General features: G+C 31.2%; 1 protein-coding gene across 1 annotated transcript; it reads right to left on the minus strand.

Annotated features, from left to right (window-relative positions):
- Nucleotides 1-4,276: 4,276 nt before the first annotated feature.
- Nucleotides 4,277-7,722, minus strand: LOC149900608 (phosphatidylinositol N-acetylglucosaminyltransferase subunit H-like). The gene is made up of 4 exons (XM_090112741.1): nucleotides 7,242-7,722; nucleotides 7,031-7,155; nucleotides 5,088-5,168; nucleotides 4,277-4,419 (listed from the first exon to the last, which is right to left on the minus strand). The coding sequence occupies exons 1-4, from the start codon at nucleotides 7,531-7,533 to the stop codon at nucleotides 4,297-4,299; spliced, it is 621 nt and encodes a 206-aa protein (XP_089968867.1). The 5' UTR covers nucleotides 7,534-7,722; the 3' UTR covers nucleotides 4,277-4,296.
- Nucleotides 7,723-13,199: the final 5,477 nt, after the last annotated feature.

A 13,199-nucleotide genomic window follows, 5' to 3' on the forward strand; every position in this document is an offset into this window, starting at 1 on the left:
AAACGAGTAAAAAATATAGAAGGTGAAATATTATATTATTTCGTTATAATAAAAAGTAAAGTTCCGGAAGAGATTTAAAATGCGTGTTTCACTTATTTATTTTAATCGGTGACGAGGAGCTAAAGCTATTCCCACTTGAACTTTAACTTACCAACACTTACTTAGATAATAATTATAGGTCACTGCTTGGTCAATGTATATAAAATAACAATACTGACTTCTCAAATCTCATTGCCAACTAAAAGAAAGTATAAAAACAAGAGCTTGCTTTCAATTGGCATATGCAGTAAAAACAGTAAAATCCAAGCAAGTGGGCATTCGAAAACAATTATACCTACAGCGACTCGTAGAGTGTAGACACAAATAACCATCCGGAATAGGGAAAGGGTTGTAGGCTTGTAGGCTTGTAGGGACAAACGCCCTAAGGGCGTTTGTCCACTACAAGGAATTTTACGGTCCGGCATTCCGATTTTTTACGGTCCGGTATGGCACGCCATTAATCTATATACTAGCTTGTGCACTATACGTAATATTACTGTCCGACATTTTACTTTTCCCTATTCCGGATGGTTTTTTGAGTTTACGAGTCGCTGTAGGTATAATTGTTTTCGAGTGCCCACTTGCTTGGATTTTACTCTTTTTATTGCATATGCCAATTGAAAGCAAGCTCTTGTTTTACTTTCTTTTAGCTGGCAATGAGATTTGTGAAGTCGGTATTGTTATTTTATATATACATTGACCAAGCATTGACCTATAATTATTATCTAAGTAAGTGTTGGTAAGTTAAAGTTCAAGTGGGAATAGATTTAGCTCCTCGTCAACGATTAAAATAAATAAGTGAAACACGCATTTTAAATCTCTTACGGAACTTTACTTTTTATTATAACGAAGTAATATAATATTTCACCTTCTATATTTTTACCTACTCGTTTCTTGTAAAATGCAAAAACAATCATTTATTATACCGCCATACTTCCTTGAACTGTACCGCACTGATCCGAGTAAAGACGGACAGGTGCACAAGCAATTCATCGGTTTTTTCATGCCACACCGGACCGTAAAAAATCGGAATGCCGGACAGTAAAATTCCTTGTAGTGCACAAGCGCCCTAAGTCTCTGTTCCGTCTTTTTACTCATGTGGTATACATGGTGTGTTTCAGCAATTCCCATTGCGGAAATTCTTCCACAAGTTGTAATTATACTTATAAAGGAATAATATTTCATCGGAAAATATTTTTATTTTAGAAATAATGCCGTTTTTCCTTAAAATTATAGAATATTTACAAGTATTACGAGTGTCACCATAGTAATCGAAATAACAATGAATGACACAGTCGACCATTCTTATTATCACGTTTGTTCGTATTGGAGCAAAAAGTCTCATATACTTAGGGATGTTATTCTAAAATAAACCGTAAATTCGTGCGTTAGGATACATATTCAAAAGCTTAATTTCATAGATAAGTTAGTTTTCACTAAAATCAAGCTGTCCAATAAAAGGCATAGTTTACTTGTGTGTACTGTTTACCTTTCGGTTTGAATGTGTTGATTTTGGCGACAGCGGTTTTCATACGAATTATGACATTATAGCACTTCTATGTGTCTTGTTATTTAGATTTCTATGATAATATTAGTATAGATAGTACTTGTATACGTAGTATATTATTATTAGTCTGTGATAGTACCTACATAGTTTCCGCCTGTATCTATTCCTATCTCTTTTGCTGTAACTACATTCACTCATTTAATAATTAACCACAGGCCACAGCACTCAGAAGGTTATGCAATTTATTATATGCTAAGATTTAAAGCGGTATACGATTCTCTTAGTGATTAGTCAACGGGAGTCATTTATACAAATAAGGCATTTCATGACCCAAACATAACGGCTAAAAATAAAAAAATTACAACATTAAAAGTTAAGATTAAAAGTTACCTTTGAATAATAGAACGTCACTTAATACTATAAGAAAATCTTTGTCATTTACGAGTCGGGCAAAACGGAAATGAAACTAGAATGGATTCCCTTATAATAGATACCTACCTACATAATACGTGGCTCTCTATATATATTATCCTACAAGAATAGGTACCTACGATTATTATTATTCACGATTATAGACGTACTTTTAAAAGTGCGTTAATCAACAAAATAATGAATAGAATATAGTTTCTATAATGTTAATGCGCATATATTAAGGAAAAAATAATAATAAGTACGAACTTACTTTACATAGAGATATAATATTGGACAAACACAAGCTTTAGGAAACTAGCTTTCCACCCGCGGCTTCGCCCGCGCAGTCAAAGAAAAACCCGCATAGTTCCCGTTCCCGTGGAATTTCCGGAATAAAACCTATCCTATGTCCCGGGGTAAAAAGTAGCCTATGTCCTTTCTCGGGTATCAAAATATCTCTATACCAAATTTCATGCAAATTGGTTCAGTAGTTAAGGCGTGATTGAGTAACAGACAGATAGACAGAGTTACTTTCGCTTTTATAATATTAGTATGGATGTTATTGAGAAAAGTAGCACAATTTGTACACTATACACAATAACAGAAGCGTTTCTTTATCACATGGTAATTTTATTTGAATGGGTCAGACGTTTTACATAGGTACTATTGGTACGGGAGCTATTAACGTTTTAAAAAAAGTCATTTTATGGCGTGATTGAGTAACAAACAGACAGACAGAGTTACTTTCGCATTTATAATTTAATAATATATAGTATGATATGTTCGGGCAACCAGGTTGTCTGGGTAAGATTGTTTTTTAAAAAGAAGAACACCTTGTTATACATAATTGCTGGCCAATATGTTGAGATAGGTTTTGCCTTGTTTTATCTATTTTGTTCTCTTTTATAAAATATCATCCAAGTAATTTTAGTTCTTCAAAAGAAAACAAAACAACTTTTTTTAAGATGACCCTGAGAGCCTGTTATGCATTTGAAATATTACACAAAACAAATATTGCAAAGCATTTATTTTATTGTCTCCACTAGGATAGCAAAGAAAAACCTTGTTTGTAATACTCTCCTAGACAGCATGGTTTAAGTATTAGGTACCACAGACTAATAATAATATACTACGTATACAAGTATTACTAAAAAATAAGATGTTAGTAATTTTCATCATCTAATTAATTTGGTAGTAAATCTGTGAAAGTAAATCAATAATAATCCAATCAAGATGGACATGGCCAAGTACCTATTAGTATTAATTCATGTATGCACATAAGTTTGATCCTAATATGCAAAATATTAGTAGTTTCACCCCTGACTTCATTGAAGGAGAGAAATAAGAGAAACACAGAGTCTATAATTTATTAATAATAAAGAAAATCAGTACAAGTACATTTCTTTGGAATGATATAACTAGGGATGTAACGATACATGATTTTGCCGATACGATACCGATACCGATATTTGTGGTAATGTATCGGCGATACCGATACCGATACCGATATCGATGGCTTGGTAGAAAAATAAATAGTGAATTATGCATAAAAAGTTACCAACATTTAACAGAGACAACTGTTAATCGTATTCTTTTAAATAAAAATGCCAAATCAAAAAACAACAAAACCATTTATTTTAGTATTATTATTTTACAAAGTCAGTTAAACTTTAAGTAATACACATACAATCAGTACCTAATAAAAGTTTACTATTGGTAGAGTTTTTTCAGAAAACAAAGTGCGCACGCGCGGGCGGCCTCCCGCATCGTTCATTGGGCGCGGGTTTTTGAATTTTTTGATATCAAAAAAATTGGTTGTTTGTAAAGTAGGTTTACGATCGAGATGTTTACGTACGTGATAACATAATGCAGTGGCAGCGCTCGAGATGAAACGGGAGATCGGTCCGTCTCTCTCTCTCGTTATACCTGCGTTCGCGCTCGTGAGGTTTTGGTGTGACACAAGTTTATGAACATGTCACCCGACTAATTCGATTTTAAAAACGTTATCACGTTAAAAATTAAAAAAAATTTCAAAATTATTTATTTCTTTCCTTTACATAAACAAAGTGATTGGAACACTCCTAGTAAGCAAATAAAATGCTTGTGTCAGGAGGTTCCGCTCTTCCTTAACACTATTACAGAAACAGAAATAAAACAATATGAGTGAATACAATGCAAAAACATAAAAGAAAAGAAAGAATTTAATAAAAAAATATCGGTATCGGTTGATTTATTATCGGCGATACCGATATATCGGCTTGCCGATATATCGGCCGATATATCGGTATCGGTATCGGTATCGTTACATCCCTAGATATAACATTATAATGTGCATTCATTTACAACACTATTGAGGAAGAATCACCGGACCCCAACTCGGTGAATTTATTTCTCGACTCCAAAAGCAGAGTTTGCATCTGGTTATATATCACTTGTAACATCATCAATCTTGGTTTTGTATACTGAAACATAATTTAACAAGTTATATCTATAGAATATTATTATATATTACTTATATATTATTATTCTATATTATATATATAGAATATTATAAAGCTGAAGAGTGTTGTTTGTTTGAACGCGCTCATCTCAGGAAGTACTGGTCCGATTTAAAAAATTATCTCGGTGTTAGATAGCCCATTTATCGAGCAAGGCTCTCTAGCCTATGCTATATATCATCACGCTAAGACCAACAGGAGCGGAGCAATGCGGGTGAAACCGCGGAGCATAGCTAGTTAGTTATACATATAAAGATAATAATATATGTGGTGTATGTACATTATTTTTTAGGATTATCCTAGTAGGATGTTTAATTTCCAAGATTTCTGTGGTTGGTAGACAAAGTTCAATCATGTTGTTTTTATTACATTACATTCACCGATTCATGTTATTTATTTACTTCCTATTTTGCATTTTTAATTTCTGAACAACAGAAATAGTACAATGCCTTCATGGTTCGTAACATTTGAGTTCGAGTTCATTTTGAAATTAATTCATTTGTAGATTTTATTTTGTATGAGCATTATTACTCACTATTTTGTAATATAATATTATAATTAACACCTTTCATCATATAAATTTTTATTAAAAAGATGCAAATCAAATGATTTAACAGAAAATTCTCACTTACTTTAAATAATGGCAATAATTTAGTTCCTCCTTCTCCTTCATTGGTTTTGACTAGAATTGTTAGAAAGAATAATACTCGATTCTGAAAATGTGCAAATTATACACATAAATAATTGGCTAACTGTACAGTTGATTTTCATGTAACTAGTCAGAAAAAGTAAATATTTATATATTTATAATAGATAAATAAATTAATTACAATTATTAAAATACCTAGGTAATAATTTTTATAAAACATAATCAAAATTAGGTTATCCTATTATCCATTGCTGTCGCGCTATGCCTCAAGCCTCCCCTGTAGAGCGCAACAGGGACAACTGCAGCTCGGGCCGAAAATACCTATAAAAATTACGCAAATTCGACGATCCCCTGTTTCCTCCTCCAATACTGGACCGATTTAATTACTTTTTTCATAATTTAGTATAACTTTTGTAATTGCTACAATGAAAGAGTACAAACACATTACACAGTCTGTTATCAGATTTACAAACATAGTAATTAATATTTTAAGTAAACTGATACTAGGATAAACTCTTACTTTAACATGCAATTGCCAGTGTATAGTGAAATTATAAGTTTAAAAATGTATGGTGACAGCTATCACCCCTCCAAACACAACTTTTCCTATTGTATATCTAACTCAATACATATAACTTGTAACGTTTGAATAAATATCAGTAATAATTAGTGTTGCCGCTCGATAGTCCACTATCGATAGTCTATCGATTAACTATCGATAGTTGGGGAAAAGCAATAGTATCGATAGCACTATCGATACTATCGATAGTGTCGATACTATCGATAGTATCGATAGTCCTATAAGCGTAAATACTATCGACACATAGCAATACCATCGATAGTATCGATACTATCGAAGCTCAATATCGAACGAACTATCGATACTATCGATAGTGTCGATACTATCGATAATATCGTCCCATCGATAGTGACCTTTTTCTCGATAGTATTGCTTTATCAATAATATTATAGTGGATGACAGAGAACTAAATGTTTGGTTATAATACTTTTCAAGTTATCTATTGGCGCTTTGTACAATCCATTTTTTTTAGTTCGTTAATTCGTAATCCAATAAGCCCATTGACTGACCCATTATACCAAGAAATCGTGAACGATACTATTGCACAATTTACTACTATCGATAGCTCAAAACTATCGATAGTATCAGTACTATCGATAGTATCGATTGTAGTTGCAATATTCAGTAGCAATAGTATCGATACTATCGACAGTATCAATAGTATAGCAACTATTGGCAATCAATACTATCGATTTTATCGATACTATTGCAGTTCATCAATAGTATTCCATGATTAACGCTATCGATAGTATCGATAATATCGATACTATTGATAGTGCTATCGATATTCTAACTTATTTTCAAGGTCAACTATCGATAGTCAAACTATCGATAGTTCGGCAACACTAGTAGTAATAAATATAAAATAATTTGGAAAATCCAAAAGTGCACGCCTCATAATTTTTTTTAATAAATATTTATTAATTATTATTTTTGTTTATTTAATAACAATTAAACCACATCGAATCAGACCCTGAAAAATGAAAGGGTTCTATTCCTGAGCATACTCAAGCGTAAGAGAAAAAAAAAGACTCGATTAGTAAAGTATTTCGGTCGCTATCGTGTTAACAAGAAAATGGATCCGCACATACAGACACACGGACGTCCAAGACAGAACTTTTTTAAACTGTTTTTTAACTAGTTTAAATAACAAAAATGACATCAAAAATATCATGAACGTTAAAAATAGTGTTTTTTCTTAATATGTGTGTGTATGTATTATCTTACAAGTGCAATGTATGATACATAAAGACATTTTAAGTTTGAAAAATCAGATGTTTTGCGCGAAGTGACAGTAGTACCCACCTCAACGCTTCGCTTATGAGGCGTGCAATAGTTATACCTACCATTTTCACAACTTCATTTATAATGATATCATCAATATTAGACCATGGAATGTAGTTATCCTCACTACCAACTACAAACTTCACGGAGCTTTGAATACACACAGTGGGTATCACTAATACACTTTCTGAAAACAATAATGCCTGTGTACAAAGTACAGACTTATAAATTAAAAAAAAATATTATTAAACAAGATATCAAGCAATAACTTACCTTCCTTAACGGTGTGTGTTACCCAAAAGAATATCAAAAAGGCTATTACAATAAAAATAACCAGGGATGTGGTTAAACTTATACGAACATAACTAAAACCTATAATATTAAATAATATAGCAAGGAACAATGATTTTATAGGCCAAGATGAATTTCGTTCCTTGTTCTTGTAGGATATTGTATAACGTTGAGAGAGCGGAGCTACATTTCGTCTTTCAACTTTAAGTGAGATACGAAAGCCATTGACATTTTCAGCATGATTTTCATTGTCTGAACCAAGTTCTGAACACATTTTCACGGGAAACCACGTTGAATTGATTACTTTTAGAACAAGAGAAGAATGCACTTGTGTTTCAAGTAACTACATTATAATATATTGTATTTTAATTTTCCACCAATATATAAATTCAAATTTATTAAGTCAATATCACCAATTTTCAGAAGAAAATCAAAACAATCTAACAAACGGAAAATGTCACTTGTCATAGTAACTGACAACTGACACAAAATTGTAGCGACGTCAGTTCTTTAAATCAAAAATTGTTTATTATGTTTAGAATGGTTTAGAGCGTTTTCACATTATCCGATCCGATATCGGATATCGGAAGCCGATAGCCGATATCCGATATCGGAGGGAAGTAAAATGTATGAAATATGTGCCTGTCTTTCACATTGTCCGGTCCGATATCGGATATCGGAGCCGACACCGATATTCCCAGTGGCTAGCGGACGATAATGTTCAGTGTTGCCAACTCAATTTTCGAAAAGGCAGTATACCAACAGCAAAAAAGCACCAGTTTGTGTATTTTCAGTCTTATAGGGCGCTCAATCTTTAAAAAAATTCTTTGCTTTTAACCTAAAACCCTTTCTATTAAAAGAAACCTTTTTTTATTAAGAAAACACACATTTAAGTATTTATAGGCATTTAAAATACGATTTATACGGCAGGTATTTTTATTTGCCGTATTAAAATATACGACAATTGGCTGAACTGAAGTAAACAAAAATATATTGCATTCTTAAATTCAAATATGTATCTATCTTCGAAAACATTAGTGTCTATCATCTTTATTTTATCTCATTCTGCCTCGCTCCTCCTCCTACTCGGATGTTGGTTGTGCTGTTTATTGTATTGTTGTCATTGAGTGCTTTGTTTTTACCCGACTTCAAAAAAAAGGAGGAGATTTCACACCGATTTTATTTTTATTTTGAATTTACAACAAAGAATACAAAGTTTGAAAACTCTTAATTCTAAAATAATTGTTTATGACCATAAAATAATTTATGTATCTTTACTTACAGGAAATTATAACAATCATATTACAAATATGTATATTTGAACGAGTGACAATATTATTTTAAGATATTACAGTGTAATAAGAAAAAGAAAAGCAAATGTGAACAAAGATTGTATCATTTAATAAATTTAGCATAGGTACTACATGAACTTTTATAAATGTATGTAGTGAAAAAATGACTAAATGACTAGTTCGTCTTGCTAAAAATACATTTAATAGATTTGAAAGGTATTTACTAATATGTATTACCATAGACAAATATAAATTATATTCGTCCATGGTATTACTAAAACTATTATCTAATACTAGGTTGTAGTAGGTATTGATATAAATTTATTTAATTTATATTGTGTTAACATAAGTATATTATGTTATACAAATGACCGATATCAAAGCTATTTAGTAAATAGCACATCTAAATAAACATTTTACTTTTCTTTTTTGAAGTTGTTTTTCTTTATCGTCACTTTATCGTAGTTATTTTTAATGTACATGTACAACTATGATTTACATTTGATTTTTTTTAATTACACCTTTTTTTATCAACTGGCAATTTTAGTTTTCTCTAAAAATTTCTGGCAACACTCATGATGATATCGGAACGATTTTATCGGACAATGTGAAAGGGCAAATTGTATCCGATATCGGATATCGGATAATGTGAAAACGCTCTCATTAGAGCGTTTTCACATTATCCGATCCGATATCGGATATCGGACGCCGATAGCCGATATCCGATATCGGAGGGAAGTAAAATGTATGAAATATGTACCTGTCTTTCACATTGTCCGGTCCGATATCGGATATCGGAGCCGACACCGATATTCCCAGTGGCTATCGGACGATAATGTTCAGTGTTGCCAACTCAATTTTCGAAAAGGCAGTATACCAACAGCAAAAAAGCACTAGTTTGTGTATTTTCAGTCTTAAAGGGCGCTCAATCTTTAAAAAAATTCTTTGCATTATATTAAGGCTGCAGTCTAGCAAAATTGCGTTTTCAACAAGTTATTTGACAATTTTTTCCCAGCTAATGAAATGATAAACTGAATTTTTTTTTTTCTTGTTTATCAATTAGTGTTATATACGCAATGCGCGTGAATTTTTTCACATTTATAAAGTTACTTTACGTTACCTTAATCAGGCCTTCAAGATAAGTCTCTTTCCCCCAAAGACATTTCGAGCTAAGTTTGTGCACTCACCACGTTGCAACCGATTACAATTTACACAATCTGAATCTCAGCGCATTATTATCCTTATATAGTCGTTATTAAAAACTGCTGAATACAATTGCCGAAAAACTTATGATTTTCTTAATTAGAACGTTATAAATTCATTAAATTTCCCATTTTTTGCCTTACAAAATCTATTGATAAATACTGCTAAAAGTTATTTTTTCCATTAATTTATTCGAGTTGGTTGAAGACCAATGAGTATTAATCCTTTAAAATTTTTTTTTTGAATTTTGATAATTCTTTAAATATTAAAAAAATATTTAAAATAATTAGGAAAAATCCTAGCGAATTTCTTTAGTCGCGCTCCTTGGGCCGGAGCGTTCTGACGTGTGCTCTACGCTCGATTTTCCTTCATACCGAAGTGAAAGTTGCTCTACTTCATTAAATTTAATATTTTTGTTAATTGATTATTTTTATCTTAGTTTTGTGCAAATATTCGTATTTTTAAACATTTGATTTCGATATGGAAAATAAACGAAAAAAATACGCGTGTAACTACATACTAGAAAAAAAAATTATCTTCGAACATAAAGTTAATGAAACCAAATAGATTGCAAAGGTGATTGGCAACAATTTCTTTATTTTACGGGGTGTCAGTAAAGGGATGTATATTTCTTTAAAACTAAAGTAAGCTCATAAATTTTCTTATAATATATTTTTTTTGAAGTTCCAAAAATGTTTATTTTTCGTTTGAGAAATACGAAATATAATATAAACTTGTATTGAGAACTTGAACTTCCCAAGTTCATCCGGGGAAATCCCCATACGGGGAAAATGATTTGTTTACTCCAAAATTGATCCGAGGTGTTTTAATTTTTTCTTCTAGTCATTTTCAACGTAGCGGCATGTTGTTTGATTATTAATTTTGTAACTTAAATACAGGATGTTGGTTTTATATTCTGATCTTACAGACGCGCTGACAAATTTAGTCCGCCATTTCTAGTTTAGTCTACCAACTCTAAGTACCAATATTAAAACGAATGGATTATCATCACATCATCAAAACTCAGATGTAATGGAAGATCACAATAACATAGAAAATTCAGTGGGTGTTGAGAACTAAACAAACAGAAGTAACAGAGACGCGAAGAATAAAAAAAGAGGACGAAAACGATAATTCGTTGATGCTTTCCCTTTTCGACGTATTGTTAGGGTACATCACCAATCTGCAAAAAACAAAACTGATGATTCCCAATTGCTGATTAAAAATGAAAAACAAATAATCGACAACAGTGGTGAAAATTTGCTGATCACAATGAAACATCCTTCAGTGGTAGCAGATTTACTCATTTCAAAGGTATCGGTGAACCGCGTAAAGGAGAGGAGGACAGGAAAACATTATGAATGTGGATGGTGGATTGTATACAGGTTGTAATCGATAAGTATGTGCAGGCGATTATGACGTTATTATTGCAGGTATCAAAAAACTTAAAACTGATATCGAAATTACTTTACCTAATGAGCAAAATGACAATAATAACTTTTTAAAAGTATAACGAGAAATATCTAAAAAATTTACTTTATACACTCCCATATCAAAAAGGGAAAATGGGACTAGTAGAAGTTAAATGTCTAATTCCGGCAAAAGACATGAATGCGGAAGATGCGGTTAAAAAAAATTAAATATTTGAAATACAATGCAAAAAATAACACTTTTGTCATAGATAAGAATCATGACTATTTTTTCTAAATTCAGGGACAACTAAACGTTGCAGAAGCAGAAGTCTGCTTATTTGCTGTTTGGACTGGAGTGAATCATTCGTTAAAAATAGAATATATAAAAAAGTATGTAACGTTTAGGCAAAATAAAATGATGGACCATTATCAAGATTTTACATAAATTGCCTACTGTCAGAATTGATTGATTCGAGACTTCAGCATTCGATGCCCATCAAGGACCCATCCTATATCATTCAAGCGATTGAAAAAAAAGAGATAAATCCAGTGCAACCGATAAAGCATCAGAATGCTAGCAAAAGATTTATTAGGTTTATCAATATAAATCTATATATTACACATAATATAATAAATCTGTAGAAGACGCGAAGACTGACATCCGCGCGGACGGAGTCGCGGGCGAAAGCTAGTCAGAAATAAATATCTTTTGTTTTCATTTGCGTATTTTTCTATTTTATAATTTTTTAACACAAACATTACATTTTTTTTTATATACAAAATTCGTTTATCCGTTTTATTAGTTAAACTGAACAACTTTCACTAAGAAACTTACGTCACTTAAGAAACTTAGGTCGAAAAAAATGTATAGAGTTATGCATTTTGTATGGAAAGCTTATTTTTTTTTATATTTCGTCCAAATTTCTTTGTAAAAGTTGATCAGTTATATAAACATGAAGTTGAAGATATCAATAGAAAGTATTCGCAAATTTTGTGTACTGATAAAAAAAAAAATCACCCGGTGTAATTTTCGCGAAAATTGTTTCAAATTGTCATTTTTGGTACTTATTACGAATATTAAATTATGCATACGAATGATTTAATTTTTAAAAATTAAGTGGAGCAACTTTCCCTTAGTACATTTGTATTATTTACATATAGGATGACAGGATGCATTTGTTTGCACTACTAGACCAAGCCCTTAAAGAAACACTCTATTAAAAGAAACCTTTTTTTATTAAGAAAACACACATTTAAGTATTTATAGGCATTTAAAATACGATTTATACGGCAGGTATTTTTATTTGCCGTATTAAAATATACGGCAATTGGCTGAACTGAAGTAAACAAAAATATATTGATTGCGTTCTTAAATTCAAATATCTATCTTCGAAAACATTAATGTCTATCATCTTTATTTTATCTTATTCTGCCTCGCTCCTCCTCCTACTCGGATGTTGGTTGTGCTGTTTATTGTATTGTTGTCATTGAGTAATTTGTTTTTAACCGACTTCAAAAAAGGAGGAGATTTCACACCGATTTTATTTTTATTTTGAATTTACAACAAAGAATACAAAGTTTGAAAACTCTTAATTCTAAAATAATTGCTTATGACAATAAAATAATTTATGTATCTTTACTTACAGGAAATTACAACAATCATATTATTAAAAATATATTTGAACGAGTGACAATATTATTTTAGGATATTACAGTGAAATAAGAAAAAGAAAAGAAAATGTGAACAAAGATTGTATCACTTAATAAATTTATCATAGGTAATAGGTATTACATGAACTTTTATAAATGTATGTAGTGAAAAAATGACTAAATGACTAGGTACGTCTTGCTAAAAATACATTTAATAGATTTTGAAAGGTATTTACTAATATGTATTACTAAAACTATTAACTAATACTAGGTTGTAGCAGGTATTGATATAAATTTATTTAATTTATAATGTGTTAACATAAGTATATTATGTTATACAAATAATCGATATCAAAACTATTTAGTAAATAGCACATCTAAAT

This window comes from Colias eurytheme, chromosome 18 (genome assembly GCF_061535395.1).
Source record: "Colias eurytheme isolate Ceu_HAF_F1 chromosome 18, ilColEury1 Martin Lab GWU primary, whole genome shotgun sequence".
Lineage (NCBI taxonomy): Eukaryota > Metazoa > Arthropoda > Insecta > Lepidoptera > Pieridae > Colias > Colias eurytheme.